At 49.9% G+C, this 21,377-nt stretch overlaps 1 protein-coding gene across 1 annotated transcript in view; it reads left to right on the plus strand.

The window, feature by feature from the left end:
* The window catches only part of ITPR1 (inositol 1,4,5-trisphosphate receptor type 1), a 320,526-nt gene that overhangs the window by 225,934 nt on the left and 73,215 nt on the right, over positions 1-21,377 (plus strand). Inside the window, exons 45-46 of the mRNA XM_069476048.1 lie at positions 19,419-19,599; positions 21,103-21,356. Coding sequence (XP_069332149.1) covers positions 19,419-19,599; positions 21,103-21,356 — 435 coding nt within the window. The remainder of the gene's footprint in view (positions 1-19,418; positions 19,600-21,102; positions 21,357-21,377) is intronic.

Below are 21,377 nucleotides of genomic sequence, written 5' to 3' on the forward strand. Positions count from 1 at the left end.
CGACACAGGTTTGGGATGCAGAGTAAGGTAGAGCCATTTCTTGTGGCTTGAGGGTCCAGACACCTGAGATTCCAGACTTTTGATCTGTGAGCCCTCCCCGACCGTCCTACCCAAAAACATCACGTTTCAAGGTTAGTCACTTCCCCATGGCCTAATGCTGTGCTATTTGTGCCTCCTGCAAAGGTGGTGCTAGTAAACACAGGGACTCCTCGGGGCATACACCATGGGACTTAAAATATCTCAATCGTGGAGCCTTGTCCTCAGCCTATTTGTCCTCTTTTTCTACAAACTGCCCAGGTGATCGAATCTACTCCCAAGGCTTCTAGCTATCATCTGTGCCAACAACTCCTGGCCTGCCTCTCTGCTGATTTCTAGATTTCTGCTCACATCCCAGGTGGGCATCTCCACCTGCGTCAGCTCTAAGCTAGCAGGCCCCCGTCACGCTGTCGCCTCCCTTCCTCCACTCCGTTTTCCCTTTCGTGTTCCATTGTCAGTGGGCTCAACTCCGTGAGCCCTGCAGTCACCCAAGCTAGAGACCTCGCAGCCAACAGTCTTCCTTCCCTCTTGCTCTCCCCCAGGAACCAGTTCCGTGCCCATCGCACCTCCCCACGGTTCAGCAGCCAGCATCCAGAGAGGTTCGGTTAGGACTTATAATGGGCCAGGTAGTCGGCCCTGTAAAGTCAGCGACGTGCCCGGAGCCGGGGTCTGAAACGAGGTGCTATGGCTTCAGAGTTCATGCTCTTGACCACTGCGCTCTGCATCGGTTGCCTGTGCTCTGAGCCCGATGGCCTTTCACCAGGATGATGGAATCTCTTCACGGCCTCCCTGCCCTGGGGTGCTTCTCTCTTCCACATGGCTGTCAGTGATGTCCCCAGCAGAAACCTGACTGCCGCTTCCCCTGTCTTGACAGCCTTCTGTGGAGGACGGAGTCCCTGGCCACCCTGATGAAATCCGGGCACTCTGCGTGACCTGCCCCACCCGGGTTTCTACACTCCCCGCCCCCACACTCACTGTTCTGCAGCTGCGCCTCACGTGTGCCAACCCCTGGCCGAGCCGTGGGCCCAGATGCCTTTGTTCCGTGTAGGATGTGCCCTCTTTCCCTCTGCCTGGCAGGCTCCCCAAGCACCGACTGAAATGTCTCCTGCTCTGGAAACTTCCCCTTCATCCCCTGAGGCAGAGGCAATGGTCTCCGTCTCTGGTCTGTGCTGTCTTTGCTTATAGTAATGACCACACTTGAACTGGAGCTTGACTGTAAGACCTGACGGGTCAGAGACCAAGTCTGTCTTCACCTCTGAGTCCCCTAGAGACATCACCACATGTGCCGGATGAAGGGTGCTCAGTGGGTCCTCGAGGAGTCAGTGTGGGTGATCCTGCCCTGTTAGGGAAAGCACTGAGGTAATGCGCAGAGAGCGCTCAGCTCAGCGTGGTGCTTAACACATAGTAACTGCTTGTAAATAGCAGCTCTGGCTCCTTGCTGGTGGTTTATCTTTTCTCTCAATCGCCCAAGACCAGTTTCTTCCAGGGTCAAGCCTCCGCCTGCCCCCCTGCACGTGGACTGTGGTGGGTGTTCAGGGAGTGTTCACTGAAGGACTAGAAGTTCTGACCCACCATGTTACTTAAGCCTTATCACCGTTTCTGATTATAAACATGAGAATGTGAAACGTGAAATTGTGTTGTTAATGGTTACTACCATTTTAAAGGGGAACTTCTTTAGAGGTGGAAGGGAGTTATGTTGACCTGAGCCCAGGGGAAATACATAATGTCATTTTGGAGAAATATCCTTGCGATGCCAGCGACACTTAAAGGGTTTATGTTCTCCCTGTTTTCTTCTTAATGATAACTGTACGTAGGAGAATACACTTGATCTTAGCCAAAAGGCCGAGAAGCGATGCAGACAGTAGTATTAGTAACAGTGAGGGCGTCTGCGGCAGGAGCTGGGCTGGGTCCTCTGCGTGCTCTCATTCACTCTCCACGCCGCTCCTGCGTGGTACGTGCTGCTGCTGGGACCCCTTTTTGCTAATGAGGAAACAGAGGACCTGAGGGGTCAGGTTCCTTGCTCAGGGTCACAGAGCTGGCTGGTGGTTGTGTCAGAGAGCCTGAGTTCTTCGCCTCTCTGCAGTGCTGCCTCCTTACGTGAGAAGCCTCCGCTGATTTCCCGAGCACAGACACGGCCCCCCGCAAAGACCTTGCTCCTGTCGGCCGGGCAGACCGGAATCTGCGGCTTCACTCTCTGTTGTTGTCTTTGGTGGTGGGCTCTTCGTGGGAGGCGCTCTGCCCTCCTGATACATCAGAGACAGCTTGGGCAGTTGCAGTATTTGCTTTGTTTATAAATTTGGCCCGTTAATGCTGGAGGAGGAAACCATGAAAGACTTTTCCTTTCAGGCTGAGCGTCTCGTTTACCAGATAAAAATTATGCATGTGCCCTACGTGGAACTTCACTTCCAGCAAGTTCCAGGTTCCCAGGTCTATGAAAGTTCATGACAAGGAGACTGTTTTGCACAACTTCCTCACCGTGGAGATTGAGGAACCCTCATTGAATTAGGGTTCTTGTGAAAAGTTATTAACAATTTTTGTTGTTTCTGTACTTGCATCTGAAGAAGCATGTTCTTTAGCACAACGTGAGGCTTATTAGATCTCAGCTTTTGCCTGTTTCACTAAAAGATGCTGCATGTACCAGATTCTCCCCATTCTTTGCTGGTTGAAGAATATTTGTGTTTGGGGGAAGGAAAAAGAAGGGGGGGTTACTTCTTGTCTTTATAAAATGCCCGTCACTGTATGTGATGCTGTTAAAGGTACTTTATCTGGACTATGTGGGATAGCCCCAATTACAGATGAGGAAACCGAGTCTCAAAAAGAACCACGTGTCATACCCAAAGTCACCCACTTGGCAGAGCTGGGATTTGAACACAAGGCCCTCAAAAATCTCTCAGCTTTCGACCATGCTAGACAGGCTTTAAGTTGCTGGGGTCTAAAGTGAGGGAGCTCTTCAGTGCTCTGTGTCCTCTTCGGTGCCCTGTCTTGTTCTCCTTGGGGGTGGGCGTAGGCTCACTGGTTATTTGATCTGAGAAGCAAGTGGTCACTGCTTGGTTATCCAATGAGTTTAAAGGTAGACTTATGAACCCAGACAATGGAAGCACATTCGGTTTTATAACAATGTATGAGCTTTCCTGATGTCCTTGTGAGTAGCTTCCTCACAGTAGTCAGAGGTGAACTTGTCCCTGACAGAAGGAAAGCTCTTGCTCAGTTACTCTCTTTCTTTGGGTTTTCTGGAATTCGTCTTGTGGGGGAGAGTGAAAGCTAGGATGCACTGCGGATCGCTGTTGCAAACCCCTCTACTACTTCCAATTAGTGGATGCTTGTGTAAGTTGTATGCCTGTCTTATATTTACAAGAGGAAGTATCCCATTTAATTTTATTTTCACACCAAAAGCCCAAGTGTTAAGAGAACACGATGTTTTAACACTCCCTCGGTTATCAGCTGCAGAGCGGAGGTTGTATATTGTCACATACAGTTTTCGGAGTGTATTTCTACATTTGTTACCTGGCAACATTGCCGCATCGGAACATGAAGCTGTGTTGGTTCCTACCAGATCCTCGCTGTTCACGCTGTAGAAGGTAGAAGTTGCTTTGCTCTGCAGGGATTTTAGAAGAGGAGAAGGCAGGAGGCTAGTGGGGCTTGGTTGACAGATGGGCTGATGTGCTTCGGTCACATGACTTAGGACGACCAGGCGTTGGGCAGGGGATGTGGACTCCTTGTCCCCTCTCAGCAACAACTCAGGTTCCTCACTCCTCTGAAGAGGTGTTGTGTTAGGTAACCTTGAATACTAATAGGTGGTTCTTTATCTTCTTAGAAAACAAAACAACAAACTCTTGTTCTGGTCATTTTATGAGTCATCTAGATACTTTTAATACTGTAATGGCAAATGGCTAATACATGAGCATCTTTTTAATTGCTTGTGTTCGATACCCAATATCTTGCCTAGATTATGCCTTATTGTGTATGTGACCACTTACAGGCTCTGATGAGAAAGGAAATCTCATAGTAGGAATGACAGTCACAGCATCTCTTGCTATGGTAACCCTCTGAGCTGACCAGAGCTCTATGGGGTATTTAGTTTTGCTGATACATTATACATTGAAAACATTGTGTATAGAGCTTTCTGAATTCCTTCTGAATTTAAGAGGGCTTTGGGGAAAAAAGGAAAGAACTTTTTCAATTCTTAAGTAGGGCCTCCGCTCCATTTGACCAACACCTAACTGCCTGACCCTTGAAGACATTTGCATTTCAGACTTTTGCATTATAGGTTTGAAAGTCCTCTCAGTTAAAGCCACACATTCTAAGACTCAGGAAAATCTTACTGAGACCAAGGGTGTTGAATTCATCAGCACCTGTAGCGTTTCTCGAAGAACGCTTGCTAGGGAAAAGTTCCTGTGGTAACAGTTTTTAAAAGAGTTTTGTGGCATCAACAGGTTAGACAAGAAATCAGAATCACGGGGCTCAGAAGTGTATCCCATAAACACGCACTCATTTTGAACTACCTTCTGACGAAGACACTGACGCAGGAGTCTGTTCATGAGCCTCAACAGGTGCTGGAGGGTCTGGCCATGTTGGGCCGCATTTCAGGGCACCTGATTTGTGTTTTCCTACGTAGCACTCGTTGATATCAGCGTCTTTAAGGAGGACGCCTTTTTCATCCACTGGACTCTTATGTCTTGCCTATTAAGGAAGAAAAAGACAACCGATTATGCCTAGAGGGTATTTAGAAACTGTCAGCTTTAAATATATATATAGTCTTGGGTTTTTAGAAAACCCAAGATGCCATTTTAATGATTCTTTGCTCTTGGGTGTTACATTTACTCCTTAATTTTCATCAGGAAATGTTCTGAGAGGAAGCCACTGGATTCCTTACCTGATTTTTTAAATAGCTAGTGGATTTTTTTTTTTTTTTATTTGTACCTGAGGAGGACTTGACCCTGAGGGTTCCGAACTTGGACGGGCCATCCTGAGTACCCTTAACTTGGAAATCTATATCCTGCTTTTTAAACTTTAAGATGATTCCTATCTGGATGAAAGTCCTCAACTGGCAGGCCGAGGCAAACTCTAAAGAAAAACAAGGTCAGGCTGCATTTTTTTGGTAAGCACAGGAATCAACAAAGAGATGTTATATAACTTCTATTTATATCCTCCTTGCTCACTATCTGCAGGCAGACAAGAGTCGCTGAGAAGGGATTTAATGAGCTCTCTGGGTTTGCTCACCTTCCTGAGCTGGTAGGAACCAGCTTGTTCTCAAATGCGTCAGTAAAGAATCTGGCTGTGGGTGGGCGGCCAGGGTAGGTGGACTGAGTGGTTGCCATGGTGTTTTTTAATTCTCCTGTCTCTCAGAGATCTCACTCCCCCCTTCCCTGATTCTTTCCTTTTTCCTCCTCCTTTGCTTTGCTTTCTTTCTCTCTTTCTTCTTCTTCTTCTTCTTCTTTTTTTTATCTGTAAACTTCCGTGTTTCTCACACCTACTCATGATTCTTGACGCTGTCTCCGGAAACAGCATATTTTTCCTCTCCTTCCGAAGAGCTCCCCCGTGGCATGGCTCTGGACATCAGAAGAGGTTTTTTCCTAAGCTGTATTTTTTACACATTCCTCTATTTCTTTTCCCGTGATTTTTTTTTTTTTTTTATTATCAGCCCCTCCATTAGAGGGACCAATCCTAGAATTCTCCCATCGTACCTGACAGAAGCTCTCTTTCCCAAGCAGGGAATTTGGATTGCTCTAAAACCTGGTGGATTGTGTTGCTAGCGGGGCAGTCGATATGGCCCGGAGGAGAAGGGCTGTTTGTATTTCCACACATTCTCTGTGCTCTTGCCCTGGGTGGAGTGATGTCTGCTACTTCTCTAGCACATTGTAAAATAGAACCACATGAGGACAAGAGAATGGGTTTGCCCCACAATAATTCCTGGAGCTTGGGCAACTCCTGTTACCTGAAGGTTGCAGGTTGAAATCACTCAGCCTGCAATTTTAAAAGCTTGGCTGCTCCATCACATGCTCAGCAGGGAAGCCAAATGTGCAGCTCTGAAAACCCTGTGGCTGCCCAGGGCCACCTGTACCCTGGCCAGCCTGACCGTGGCCACAGAGGCTCCTGGGATGACTCTGTGTTGTGTGTCACATTCCCACCAGAGCAGAAGATGCGAGTTAGGCAGGTTAGAATGAAAAGGTCTTAGAAAAAAAAAAAAATAAGCAGTTGCATGAGGAGAGGCTGAAAAAATTTTTAAAAAGCCAAGCCTACCCCTGCCTTGCCCAAGAGTTGTGCAATCCTTAATAGCAGTAGCCTGTTTGAATAATCAAAGGCAAGCTGACTTCCCCTTATTGGAGACATCTGCATAAAATATCCCCGGATTCCAGACCAAGTAGGTAATTTTCTTTTTTTTTTTTCTCTCTGAGTAACCAGAGGGACTTTCCTTTTGGAAATCTTCCAGCAGAGTCAACTGCGTGGCTGAGACGATTTTCTCATTAGAAAGTTGCCAGCAGCTTAATTCCTGATGCAGGACGTTAAAGGTGCCGCACACACAAACCTGGAGCCCCTCCTTCTGAGAACTGACTCGATATTCACAGTCGGCTCTGGTTCTTCTGCCTGGACCCTCCTTTCACAGAGAAATCTATGCCCACTTAGATTTCCTGAGGTCCTCTACCTTCCTTTTTGAAACCGTCAGATGCTCTCTCGAAGTTTCTACCACTTTCTTATGCCTAGGCTTTAAACTTTTCATCAAGACGGCCCAGACACTGAAGAGTACAGCTGTCTGAAGTCTTTATGCCTCTTGTTTCCCTTTGAATTCAGGACTTAAAAAAAATTATTGCTCTTTGGGGAGGATATATTTCAGTTGCCCTCACCATACGGTGTTTGAGAAATGTGTTTTTATTAGCCTCCTTGCAACACAAGCCCACAAACTGTTCAGCCCAGAGCTTGTAGCTATCAAGTCTGGGGAGGGAGCCAGGTTCTGAGACCGAAGGCCCACAAATGGCTGCCCCTCCTGCACTGTAGTTAGCAACGCCAGCTGCTGTGTCAGTGCGGCCGGAGTAGTTAACAGTTAACTAGGTGGACTAAGGATGCCCAGCCAGGCCGAGCCCATCACAGAGTTATGTGCAAAAACCTGATAAGCCTCTGAGAGGTGACACCGCCACGTCAGCCACCTCCGGCTGGTCTGTGGCATGCTGCATTTTCCCACTGAGCAGGACTTTGAGCTTTCACATGCAGGGATCTTGTGGTCACCGTGTTAAACTTCAGCTGCTCAAGTGATGCCCCTGCGTGCTGGGACGACTGGCGTGCACCACTGCACTCAGCTTAATATAGTCAATGTTTATTGAGCACTTACTGGGTGCCAGGTGCAAGGTGGCCATGATACAGTTGGAGAAGAGATTAGCCTGGGCCCTGCCTTCCAGGAGCTTACAGTCTCGAGGGAGAGGTAGCTAGGAAACCAGTTAACAGCCAGCTAAATCACAGCTTGGAAAGTGTGATGGGGGAAGCAGACAGGGCCTACTGAGGGGGGTCCCGGAGGGCTTATCCAGGGAGGTGCCATTCAAGCTGGGACCTGACAGCTGAGCAGAGAAGCAGCCCTGTGAAGAGCAGAGAGGGCACGAGCATTCCAGAAAATGGCTGGCGTGGGCGTGGCAGGTGGCAGCAGCTGAAGGAAAGGGGCCAGCGTGGTGGGCGCAAAGCTGTTGGGGGGTGGCAGAGCAGCATGAAGTGTCTGCTCCACCAGGGTACCGCGCTTGTCGTCAGGTGGGAGGCCGGATGAGGTGATCTCCGAGGTCCCTGCCAACCCCTAGTCAGTCAGTGCTTCTAAAGGGCACCAAGTTGGCTCAGGTCCGTCACCTGCTTGGATACGCGCGCTGCTGCCAAAGCCATAATACACAAAGCGGCACTTACGCAGATGAGCGCCGTGTAATTTCACCCTGCCCCTGTCCGTCCACCGGGCCATCTGTGCCCCTCGCCCTCTGCTGCCAGGGACGCACTCCGCGGCCCCGTGGAAGTTCCCTGGCGGCCAGCACGCAGCAAAATGGGCCTGCGGGGTTGCGAGACATGAACGTTCCGGAGGGAAACCACTGGAGGCTGGGCTCTGGCTGTGCCCGAGAGTGAGTGGAGTTGAGCAGAGGGACGAGGGTGACTGCAGGTCCTCCACCGGGGACTTACTCACTTTGCTTGGTGTTTTGCTACTTGTGAGCTGGTGTCCTTGCCCCTGGCACTCGAGGGCATATTGATTTTTCTTCAGATTTTATGGTCGAGTGGACTTGTTAGGTGCTTGGAGAGCAGGGAGGAGAATGTGGCTGATGCAGAATACCTGCCAGGTGCTGTGTGGGCTCTTACCTGTGTTCCTTCCCTTACTCCGTCCAACAGGCCTCTCAGATGGTTCTTATCCTCCTCCTTCCCCTTGCAGATGAGGAAACTGAAGTCATTAAATAACCTGTCCAAACCGACCCAGTTCCTAGCTCACCCCTATTCGTACGTTTCTACCTTGCTAAAGATGCAAGATACAGAGCTCTCCCTCTGAGCCCTGGGACTGCACAGAAAATGGGTGGGCCAAGGATTAGGCTCGGCATGAGTATAAATCACACATTGAGTTCCCTGGGAACCTCGGAGTGTTGAGGGCAGGAAACATCAGTCAGTGTTGATTCATCATCCCTCAGGTACACACTAAGATCTGGAAGGTTTTTCCCAAAGTGCAGCTGCTGCTTCCGTCCCCTTTCCCCATGACACAGATTGACCCCTGAGGGAAGGAACAGTAGCCAGGTCACCACCGGATCCTCAGTCCTGGACCCTCGTCACAGCAGGGAGCTCCCTGCCCCCTGCACCCTCCCGTGCTGATGTGCAGGACGCATCTCTTGGTGGTGGAGTTTCCCAAGCACCTCAGGCATCTTTCTTTTCAGGTCTCCCGATACGGGCTGGAGGCCTGATGAGAAGGCCTCCGGGTCCTCCCGTCCACAGACTCCACAGCCAGCCTGTGAGTGGGCCGAGATAGGACCTGAGAGTGACACCTGTAGCTGAGCCACAGAATCAGCCCTGGAGCCGTCTTGAGAGGCTGTCGTGTGTCGCTTGGAGCCCAGACGTGCAGTTCACATTGCTCACTTCCTCTTCTCTAGTTGAGTCGATGTCCGTGGACTGAGATTCTAAAGCCTCCCTGAGTCCTTTGACAAAAGTCCTTCCTGAGATCTGACCAAACTCGCCTTTGCTTCGTAGTGCCTTTTTTATAAGCCACATGTTGGCTTGAAGAGCTGCCGAAACACCTCCCTGCGCTTCTGGAGGATTCATCTGGGGGCTCCCTGCCACAGTCTCCTTCCACTTCAGGCAGATTTGTGGGTTGCGTCTGTCCCACTCTTATTTTTATGGGTGTCATCTACTTTACATTCCACTGGTCATCTTCGTTTTTTTTTCTGGAGGCTTCCCATTTTCTTCTCTTCACTTTGGCTAGAAGGGACAGACGGGTGCCAGTGTACCCTGACACAAGGTGCTGGCCTTTGTCATGCATAAGGTTTGATCATTGAACCCAGAGGAAACTTGGAGTCTCCTTAACATCTTGTTTCTGGGCCAGAGTCCCAGGTTCTTCCAGAGTGGCCCACCTCCCTGAAATCTGTCCAATTGTACTGTTAAATATTACTGGAGACCACGGTCACTGATGGCCTACGTCCACAATCAAGGGCTTTGTAAGAGTGCATCTTCTGCATTTATCTTTAGGACGCACAGCTTTTGGTTGAGATGTTGTTGATGAACATGTGTGGCACTTAGCATTCTGACCCACACAGGGTCATTCTGACCCACCGTACTGCTTGCCAGGCAGGGCAGAGGGCTCTCAGCAAGTGCTGGTTCCTGTGGGCACGGGGAGATAGCAAAGGAGAGGCGTTAAGCTTTCTGTCTCAGGGGAAAAGTGTTTCCTATAGAAAAGGTTGGACTTTGCTGCTTGCTGAAGACCGAATTAATTCACTGGGAAGCATCATAGAGATCCACGGCTTTGGCCTTGATCTTAGAGCGCAGGCCCTTCCCTAGAGCCCAGTGACCAGATTAATAAGAGTGAGGGTCTCCTCGTCCTCCACCTTTGCTCTCAGAGTCAGCCATCAGCAATGGGCCTCCGCCCAACCCTTGCCTGGCAGAGGAGTTGAAATGGCGTGTTTGTCTCTAAGTCATCAATACTTAATGTCATCAAGTGATCAAGCCATACTGTGGCTCTACAGTGTGGACGGGGAGGACCTCGTCTCAGAAAAATGAAGTTGAAATGTTGATGCCTTTCCAGTGCAGACTTGCTTCGCTCCATCCCTTCCTTTCTGCTTTGACGTTTATATAATTTCTGAACTCATGAAAGCTGGAATCATCCTCAGAGAGGTCGATAAACTAAGAGCTCCAGATGTTGACTGGGTGAAACCCATCGCACTTTGCAAAAACGTTCCTTCTTTGAGTGATAATTTATGCCAAGGGCGTGTTCAATTCTGAATGCCCATTTCATTAATGATTAGACCCTTTTCATACATCCAACTTCCCCTGAAATCAAGAATGGTTGAAAATGCTGGGAGACAGTTCGTGTTGAAAGACTTGGTTGGGGCTGTCTCCGAGGAGGGTCTGGCACAAACTTGCATTCTGCCTTGGGGTGTATTAAACTTTGAGATGTGGAAGCAAAAATGTTTATCTGTACGTGAACAGAAATCTGAATGGCTTTTACAGCTAGTGAAATTCCAGCCAGACTTTTTTTTTTTTTTTAACTTCCTTTATTGTGACAGCTATCGGGAATTGCTGTTCATTGTGTTTTGCTGTCACTTTAGAGGCCATCTTGACCTTCCAGAACCATCTGGAATTGTTTATTGTTGGGTGTAATTTGGACACTAGACTTTGGTCATTGCATAACGTCAGAGCAGTGGTGGAGCCTGTCTTACATTTGAATTCCTTTCCTTAGAAAGTGTTATTATTGTTAGATAACAATGGCACCTTGCATTTGAATTAGTGCTCAGCAGGAAAGCGTTTTTCACACTTAATGTTTCAAAACTGCAACCTTGCTGGGCCCCCAGCTTCCATGTGTTGCAGACAAGACGGGTGGTAAGACCCTCATTTTTCAGGTAAAGAACCCAGGGCACAAAAGAGCATAAGTAAATTGCCCAAGATCACATGGCTGGGTAGCAAGGAGCCGAGACTGTGATCGAGGCTTCCTGACTTCCAGTTCTCCGAGGCTCACTGTGCCCGACCGGGTGTGTTTTATTACCTAGTTCATGGTTCCTGATCTTTGAGTTTTGATTGTTATCATTGGTTTCTAAGAAAAGGACTCAAGACCTACAGCAGTCATTGTATAACAATGGTTTTGTTAATGATTTATACTCTCCAGCCCTGGCAAACCTTCAACTAGCAGAAAGAGGTTGTTTGGGAGCCCATTTTAACAAATGTATTAAACGTCATAGGAAACTTGGGCATTCATGTGTGAACCTACCACAGCTATTCTGTCCTATGAGAGGAGTCTGTATTTATGCCTCTGAGAGACTTAGGGGGTAGGGGCAGGGGCAGGGGCGGGGGGGGATTATAAAATGCCAAAAGGTATTTGGAGCAGGACAGACTCTTGCTCAGGTGAGAGGTGTTTACCAAAGCAGGTGGTTGAGAGCAATGGAGCTTGTGTGCCGGGCACCATCACCACTCACCAGATGTATGACTTGGCAAGTTACCTAACTTCTTGGAGCCTCAGTTTCCTCATCTGTAAAGTGGGGATGATAACGGCACCTGCCTCATGGGGCAGTTTTGAGGATTAAATGAGATAATGTGTATAAAGCACTCAGGCAGTGCCTGGCAAATTGGAAACATTAGTTGCCACTCACCTTAATGTAACTTGCAAAGAGAGGATTCCCAGGAAGGTGGTGAACTCTCAGTTACAGGTGTAGGAAGAGAGTCAAGGTAAACCCCTCATCTTGGTGGCCATTGACATGGCTCTGTCACCTGCAGAGCTTCTGGTCCAGCTGGGCAGGAGCGGGTTGGTCTGATTGGAGACATCCCCGCAAGTCCCAGAGACTTCCCCAGCAGGTGTGACTGAAAGAGAAAAATCAAAGACTCTAGGGAAGAACTTTCAGCCCTTGGAAACTCCAGCATGGGCTCACTGTGCAGCAGCCACATTTTTCAAATTCTTGGATTTGGCCTGAGAATTTAACTAATTTTGCAGCAGGTAAGTGAGCAGCCGTGCCGAGTGTCACGGGCTGCGTTGGTCAGGGCATGTCTTGCGAGGCAGTCAAGCGGAAAACCTCATTCTCTGGATTCTCTGAAGGCCCAGAGTGAATGCTTCTAAAAGGTGGATAGCTGCAGGGTGGAAATGCCTGCCTTTGGGGAAGGATCAGTCAGGCAGTCAGGTCACTACGGGCTGCCTGCCCCAAGGCCATCCTGCCTGTTCCCACCAGGCTCCATCCTGGGACACAGTGTCTCTGCTCCCTGCCACTGCCCTGTCCTGCAGCCAGGATGCCCACAGAGGGGCTCCTCCCCTCCCATCACAATGGCTTCGAGCCCCACCAGGTACAGGCAGTCTGGCTCACATTCCAGGAGCATCGTAATCCTTGGAGTACAAGGCCTGTCTTCTCTCGAAGTTCCTGAATTCTGGGAAAGGTGCCTTCTTGATAAGGAAGATGTTTGCTGCTCCTTCACTTACCTTCCTCGGTATGTGTCCAGGTCATGGAGAAGGCTTGTATCTCCCACTATTCTTCTCCCCACCACCCCTCACCCACGCGGTCTAACTGAGGCTGGGACCTCTTGCACCTAAAGAAAGGAGTATCCACCCCACCCCACCCCCTCCTGCCCTCTGCCTTCCTGCTGCCTGCAGGGTAGCTGCCACTGTTCGCTGGCCCCGACCTCTCGTTCTGAGGTGAGGCAGCTTGTCACAAACCATGCTCTGTTTCTTTGCATGGACTTGGGGGTGGGGAACAGGTAGTAGATAGCTGCCAGGCTACTTGAGCAATATTTTATTATTTCCAAGACTGATCTGAAAAGGTAGTTTTATTGTTCTTTTAATCTAAGGCCCTGATTCAGTGGCCCCTGTACAGCTCAGTCAACCCAAGGCAGGGAAAATGTCCATTTGACAATTATCTGTGGGCAAGAATGTTAACTCAGGCTGTCGTTTCCACTAACCCCAACCCAACGTGGTCAAAAGCAGCTGGCTTGGGCAGTCAGGTGAGGGAGGTTCCACATGGCCTTGGCAAGTCCCTTTCCCTTTCCCTTTCTGGGCCTCAGTTTCCTTGTCTGTAAAATGTGGAAGGACGGACTACCGTGGTTGTTTTTAATGCTGTTCTGCAGAGCCCTTGAGTTCCAAGGAGTTGTTTCGCTGGCGGGAGGGAGGATCCTCCTGGCCCTGTTTCAAACCCAGCCGTTCTCCTGTCTCTCCCCTCCCGGGGCTCTTTATCTAAGATGGTGTTTGGGGAGGGGAGAGAGCAGGTTTCCCTGCTGGGAAAGGCATTTGGAAACTGGAATAGAATGCCTCCAGCTGCAGCATTCTGTGATCTGTGTCCTCTTAACTCTTTTGTTTGGTTTTGAAGCTTGGCTTACAGTGGCTGTGCCTCCTGCCCCCGACCACCTGCCCTCCAGAGCCGCATGGAGATGGCCACGGCCAGCGGTCACTGCCTCATCCGCCCCTGTCCCTTCCTGAAAGCATGTCAAGGGCAGACGTGTTGTCAGGGACTGGCGCTAAGGATCTGCCCCCACCAGCTCCGTTTCCTTCTCCTCCCCAGCCTTCTGCTCCTGCCTGGCCACTGGAGCTGCTTGTCTTTGTGTTGGCTAAACATGCGGGCAGGGGGGAGAAGGAGGAGAGTTTGTCGTGGCTCTGCCACAGGTCCCTGACCTGCTCTAACCCCAGCTCCCTCGTCTCTAATGTGACAGACATTATGATGGTGATATCTGTCTTGGCAATCTCCTGAGACTCCGATGAGACAGCATATACGAAAAGGGCTTTGGAATCAAATACGATTTGGAGATAACAGGATGAGGAAAGGTCAGCCGTGGGGGAGGCAGACGCCCCCCCTTGGGTTGGTGGCCTCTGCGGGTGGCCCCTTACCTGGACAGCTCTACCTAGTTCCCTCGCTCTCTGGGATCAAAGCTGACTTTCTATTCCCTCTCTATTTTTATTGTGATACAATTTACATGAAGTAATATGCACAGATTTTAAATGTAGAGTGATTAGATTTGCCAAATGTTTTTGTACTTGTCTTAGTTTTCTGGGGCTGCTATAACAAATTACTACAAACTTAGTGGCTTAAAAGTAACCAAAGTTATTGTTTTACAAGTTCAATGTGAATCTTACCAGCCTGAAGTTAAGGGGTCAGCAGGGCTGTGTTCCTCTCTGGAGGTTCCAGGGGAGACCGTGTCCTTGGCCTTTTCCAATTTCTAGTGGCCACCCACACTCCTTGGCTCGCGGCCCCTTCCTCCATCTTCTAATTTAGCAGGGGCGAGTGGAGCCCTCCTGACGTTGCGTCTCTCCGTCCTCCTCTTCTGCCTCGCTTTTCCATTTTTAAGGACCCTTGTGATTACGTTGGGTCTGCCTAGAGAATCCAGGCTAATTTCTCTACTGATTAGCAGCCTGTATTCCATCTGCAACTTTAATTCCCCTTTGCCATACAAGGTAACATCTTCACAGCTTTCAAGGATTAGGACGTGGATGTCTTTGAGGGAGCCATTGTTCTAGTGTAACTACCAGCCTGATCAAGATGTCTCTTTCACTCCAGAAAGTTCTCTTGTTCCCCTTTGTGCTCACTTCCCACTCACATCCCCCAGAGGCAGCCACCGTTTTGATTTCTCTGAACCACCGACCAGTGTTGCCTGCTCTAGGCCAGATTTATGTTGAAGGGCTACCTCCCACCTGCCGGGGGGCCCGGAGTGGAAAGTTTGGAAAAGTGAAATCTCTCTGTGAGGGTTTGCTCTTGGTGCTCGGGGAGGGTCGATGAGCTGAACCAGGGAAGTGGGCACCTAGCCATGTGCAGAGGCCCCGCGTCAAGAGCCTGAGGACTGGCAGGCTCTGCGCCCACCTGCTCTGGTCCCCAGTCCCGGCAGCACCTAGAGATACAGTCCCGAGCAGCGCGTTGCCGCTCCCCCTCCCAAGCCCTGCAGATATGTTATTGCAGAAAGAGGTTTAATGAGCAGGTCCATGAACTGTGCAGGGCCCTGGTCTCGCTAAGTCTTGGCAACACCAGACATCAGAGAGGGCAGGTGAATGCCTCCAGCAGCCACAGCCAGGCTGTTCCAGAAGCCCCTGACTGAGGACCCCCGTTCCTCAGCCTCCCTCCTCTCCCATGGCCCCCTTTCCCTCTCAGGGGAAGGATCTTGGGTCTTCACCCACACTACTGTCATTTTTGCTTCTACTCTCACAGAAGACACCACCGCTTCCCTTGTGGAAACCAAATTTCTTCCTTCCAGGGTGTATTTTTTATGTTTTTTAGAGACAGGGTCTTGCTAAACTTGCCCAGGCTGGCCTCAAACTCCTGGGCTGAAGCAATCCTCCTGCTTCAGCCTCCTGAGTAGCTGGGACTACATGTACATCACTATGGCTGGGTGGGAGTATCCTTCTAGGGTATCTTCCAGGAGACCTGGAGCCTAAGGCCTTGCCTGTCCTCTCTGTTGTACCCTTTTCACCTGGGTGCCCTGGGGAGGCTGCATTCTTCACAGTTTGGGTGTCTTGGGGGTGTGCTAAAACAATGTGCATTGTCTTTCAGGGTCCCCTGATCTCTCTAAAAGGAACAGTAATTGTAATACCTCAGCAGGTTGCTGCAGGAAATAATGCATGTGAAGGCTTGCCCGAGTTCCTGGCACCTCATAAGCAATCAGTAAATATTAGGCATCGTATTATTATGATGATCTCTTTGGGCCTTCCTGGCCACGCATGAAGTGCTATTATTGTGCCCATTTTGCAGGTGAGAAGATTCAGGTTTCAGACGTTGTTACTTTCTAAGGTGACAGTAGCTATAAGTCTCTCTAACCTAGAAACGGCCCTCACCACCTTGCTCTCCTGCCCTAGCTGCTCATGGGGTCGCCGTCTGCGTGGGGTTTTCACGTCCCCGTGATGTAGTGGTAGCAGGAGAGCAACACCACCAGTGGGCACGTGATACACAGACGGCATGCACCGTGGCAGCCCCTTCGCGTGGGTCTGTAGGGGCTGCACCTTGCCCCCGGTCACAGAGCCAGCAGGCGAGGGACCCGGGATCCAGGGCAGGCAGTCCGACTGGAAAGTCTGCCCTGCCAACCCCTCTGTTAAGAAGCATTTTCCTTCTGTGGAGGCCCTGGTTGTATTTCTCCTTTTGATACTAACAGGCATGGACCTCGGAGCCAAGCCTGAGACTGTCCGGAACCATCTCTCCCATCCTTCAATTGCCAGCCTTTTCCCATTTTAGCTTTCTATGCTGACTCATGTCTTCTGGACCCTGTTGTCCATTTTATTATTTTACTGAGCATACGTGGTTGATAAAGCTGCTTTGGATCTGTGCAGAATGAGCACGCCGGCACGGCAGAAGCGCACAGCAGTGCGGAATCCTTGGTCTCTTGCCCTTTCCCATTTCCTAAGAGCTCCCCTTACCCCGACAGTGTCAGGTGACAGCCGTTGGGTCAGCTGGCTGGCCGGCAAGCGGTGCGGTTTGTCACAGGCCACCCGTGTGTGCCGTGTTGCGCTGCTATCGGATGACAGATGGCGGGCTTTATTTATTTACTTACTTGAAGTGCTTTTGATTTTCTTGAATGACCAGATTGTCTCAAAATGCTTTTAAAGCTGCCTCCATGCAACGAGAAGATTGCTGGGGTAGCCACCAAAGCAAATTGTCCTGCGCAGCCACCTTCTGGCGGGCCCACAGCTTCAGCTGGCAGTCCCCCATGACCCCCTGTGGTGGGGAGATGTCAGATGCCTTGTCTTGGTGGGAACTTCAGTCACAATGAGAAGGTGGAGGTGACTCACGCCTGTAATCCTAGCACTCTGGGAGGCCGAGGCGGGAGGATCGCTCGAGGTCAGGAGTTTGAGACCAGCCTGAGCAAGAGGGAGACCTCGTCTCTACTAAAGACAGAAAAAATAGCCGGGCATGGTGGCGCATGCCTGTAGTCCTAGCTATTCCGGAGGCTGAGGCAGAAGGATTGCTTGAACCCAGGAGTTTGAGGTTGCTGAGAGCTAGGCTGATGCCACGGCACTCTAGCCTGGGCGACAGAGCAAGACTCTGTCTCAAAAAAAAAAAAAAAAAAAAAAGGTGGCTAGAGAGTGAGTTCTTCATCCACACACCTCGTGTTTCTTTTTCTGTTGTTGTTTTTTGTTTTTTTGGTCTGTGGTGCATGATCTCTCAGGAGAACGACTGCAAGTTGCTTTCTCTTGTTTGAGTGGTCTTCTAGAATTTATTTAGGGGATTTACCTCTGTCACGTCCACTGAATGGGAAAAGGATCTGACTGGGGGCTCCAGCGAGGAGGAGCCGTGAAGTGATGGGCTATGCTCGTGCTGTGCCTTCTGGGCCTCTTCCGGCTGCTCTGGAGGCACCTGGACACCAGACAGGTGCGGCGTCTGCCTTCCTAGCGCCTGTGCTCCGTGTGCAGCAGACAGGCAGGGGACACACAGCACCACAGTGCGATCCAGAGTGTTCGATTGCGAGGGAGAAGGTAAAACAGGGGCGTGTGAGAGTGGGTAGGAGCCGTTTTCGGGACAGCCCCCTGAGAAGGTGGGACTCGTGGAGACACAAGAAGAACCTGGCAGTGGCACTGTTGGGGCCGCAGCACCGCAGCACCAGGCATCAGCAGCCTGGGGGCCGCCTTCATGAGGACAAAGGGCTGTTTTAGTAAACGGTCGTTAGGGTGGTTATCGATTCACTGTGTTCTCCTCACCAGCAGCTGGTTTCAGGGGAGGGTCCAGGCCCCTTTTTGCTCACTGTGGTTTCTCCTGTAACTGACACAGTGCCCGAGTCGTGACAGGCACACAGCAGTAGTGGATGGGTGGACGGCTCGATGGACAGGTGGATGAAACAGCAGGCAACCTGAAAGAAATAAAAAGCAGTAAAGGGCAAAGGAGGATGTGAAAGACTTAGCTTGGTTCCAGAGCGAGGGTCGTAGAGGACTTGGTGACACACGGATCCACGAGGCTGAGCATGGGCAACTGGTGGTGTTCACTTGCCTGCTGGCATCTGGGAGCGGCTGGGGGGAAACCAGAGAACCGGGGAGCACGGGCAGGAAGGACGGGTCCCGTGCTGTGTGTGAGAAACAGCCAGAGGTGAGGAAGAGCAGTGAGAGCAGGAGAAAGCACATGGCCAGGAAGAGCACTGTGGGCAGATGGGACAGATACGTGTCAAGATAGCGTGTGGGCTGGTGTCCGGAAGGGTCAGAGTGATGGAGTTGCACGCTGGCAGATGGACGCCTGGTGGCCCCTAGGGCCTGCTGAATCCAGCGTGGGCGTGTGTGGGGGTTGCAGGACTTGGGGGCTTCGACAGCCTGGTGAGATCTGAGTCCTTTCTGAGACTGGAAGCCTAGGGCTCCCTCCTGTAGAGAAGGGCCGTCTTTCCTAATGGGAGGATCTGAAATGGCAGAAAGATCCGACAGGGAGAAGTAAATATCGTGCATTGTTTGGAGCTTTGTTTTATTCCTCTGGAAATGACCGTATTGTATTTTTATGTAAATAATTTGCAACAGCAGGATGTTTGCAAAGGGGTGAAAAGCAAATACTCATAAATGAAGTTGAGACACCATATTGTGTTTTTACATCAACAGTGTACACTATTGCTTGCAGTGGGTCCAAAAACAAACGTGTATCCAAGAGGCGAGATACCTGTTAATTTTGAGCTTCTTCATCTAACCACTGTTACCTGTTCTTTGAGGCCTGATTTGAAAATCACCTTTTTCATGGATTTTGGGATCACTCCAGCCCAATGTCATCCTCACCAGCTCTGAGCTTCTCTAATACGATCGTGTAGCTTCCTGAGCAAATTATGTTTACGTGTTTAGTTTGACTTATGGACGTGTCATCCTCACCTGTTAACGAGCCCTGTATGGGCAGGTAGCACATCTTATTCATCTGTATATATGCTCCAGGGGAGGGGCACATAGAAGTTCTTGAACAAATGACTGCAGTAATCACCAAAAATACAGTCTGTGTCCGTGGTTAATGGAGTTGTTTTGTGTGTGAGCAGGGGTGGCAGGGAGTTGTTCTCAGCTGGCTGAAGTCTGCCCACCACACTTTACCATGCTCCCAAAGCCTGCATGACTCTTCCAGCCATAGCAGTTTGTTTTAAAGGCTCTGCGTTGAAAACCTCAGGCCTTAGACCCCGGAGAGCAATAGTTCGTGGAGCAGTGTTCAACCCTGGTCCCTCGATTACTTGTGAGTGAGGTTTTACAGCTGGCTCTGATCGCCATTAGGTTTTGGTGTCGTGAGTGGGGTTTGGTAACTAGTCTGTTACTGTGTTGAAAATCTGTGGGTTTTCCTTTCTAGCACTCCTTTTTTTGCCGGTTGACAGAAGATAAGAAGTCAGAGAAATTCTTTAAGGTCTTTTACGACCGAATGAAGTTGGCCCAGCAAGAAATCAAGGCAACGGTGACAGTGAACACCAGTGACTTGGGAAATAAAAAGAAAGATGATGAGGCGGACAGGGAGGCCCCAGCACGGAAAAAAGGTAAACGTTCTTCAAGCTTCAGTCAGCAGGGCTGTGAGCAACAGGAGTCCCTTGTTCCCGTTATTATTATTATTTTCATTATTTCTAGACTCCAAAAGCATTGTGACCTGGCTTTCAGGAGGAAAAAAAAAAATCTGGTTCTGATATTGTTCTTAAATAACCTGAGCTGAAGTTCTGCTTCTTGGGAGGATCTTCTTGTTTAATAAATTAATGAACATTCTTGGTCAAGCTTAGAGTTTTATTAGCAGGGGATCCATGAATATGCTTTTCTTGTGATTTCCATATAACGTTAGAGAAAGTTGGGGAAATGCATCCTTTCAAACTGGGTGTCCTTTGTCAGATAATTTTCTCTTATTTTCTAAGGCATTTGAAAGTTTGGAAAGCTTTTTAACCATCATCCCACTGGAAGAAAAGTAGTTCCAGGAAGTGGACCCACAAGTTATGGAGTCAGATGGCCTTGAGCACGTTTTCCACTCTAAGCTTCACGTTTCAAGTTTAGAACAGCATTTCTCAACCACAGCACAGTTGACATTTGGAGAATTCTTTGCTGTAAAGGCTGCCTTGTGCATTGTAGGATATTTAGCAGCATCCGTGGCCTCTACCCGGTAGCGGCCAGTAGCACACCCCGAGCCCCAACTAAAAATGTCTCCAGACATTGCCAGTTGTCCCCTGGGTGGGGCAAAAATCACCCCTGGTTGAGAACAACTTGTTTAGAATGGGACTAAGGAGAAGAAAAAGAAGAAGGGTGAGTAAGTACTTAGTACTTACTTAGATTCGTAGTAAGTACTTAGTATGAGGCACTGTTCAAGGTTCTTTTTGTATGTCAGTTCATTTAGAACGCAAGTCAACTCTGCAAAGTGAATAAAATTGTTGTCCCCATTTTACAGATGAGGAAGTGGAGGCAGAGATGTAATGAACTTGTTAAGGACGTGCAGCTAGAAGGCAGTGGAGCCAGTGTTTGAAGCCAGGCATCTGGCTGCAGAGGAGATGCTGCTGACTGTGGTGCCACAGCTTCCTCACAGGGTTATTCTGCAGATTGATTAGAGGAGATAACACACACAGAGTGCTTGATCATGGTGCCTTGGCACCTGGTAAAGGGTCAGTCAGCTGTTACAGTGGTAGTCATTGCTGTTGTGATTAGCATTATGTTGAACCTGCCAGGCACTCTCTCCGGGTAGAATTCACCAGTGCCCCCCCTTGTACAGAGGAGGAAGCTGGGGCCCAGAGCCTTAGACTTGTGAGGCTGACAGAACCTGAACTAAGGCTTTTCCTCTAAAACACGTGCAAGCATTGGTGAAGCATTAGAGCAAGTAAGGCTGCAGGCTTGACTCAGCTTTCATGCTGTCTAAGGACAGAGAGAAGATGGTGACTTCTTGGAGTGTTCTGCCAGCCTTGAGGACCTCCAGTGGACACAGGACCTTGGGTTTCTGAGTGTCATCCTCGGTGTAGTGAGTAGCACTCCTGGGGTTCTGTAGCGCTGACTGACTGACGCTTGCCTTCTAGCTAAAGAGCCTACGACACAGATAACGGAAGAGGCTCGGGATCAGCTCCTGGAGGCATCCGCTGCCACTAGGAAGGCCTTCACCACCTTCAGGAGGGAGGCCGACCCCGACGACCACTACCAGGCCGGGGAGGGCACCCAGGCCACGGCCGACAAGACCAAGGACGACCTGGAGATGAGCGCGGTCATCACCATCATGCAGCCCATCCTCCGCTTCCTGCAGCTCCTGTGCGAAAACCACAACCGAGACCTGCAGGTGAGGGCCCGGGCGGGGTGT

This window comes from Eulemur rufifrons, chromosome 7 (assembly GCF_041146395.1).
Source record: "Eulemur rufifrons isolate Redbay chromosome 7, OSU_ERuf_1, whole genome shotgun sequence".
NCBI classification, from domain to species: Eukaryota; Metazoa; Chordata; class Mammalia; order Primates; family Lemuridae; genus Eulemur; species Eulemur rufifrons.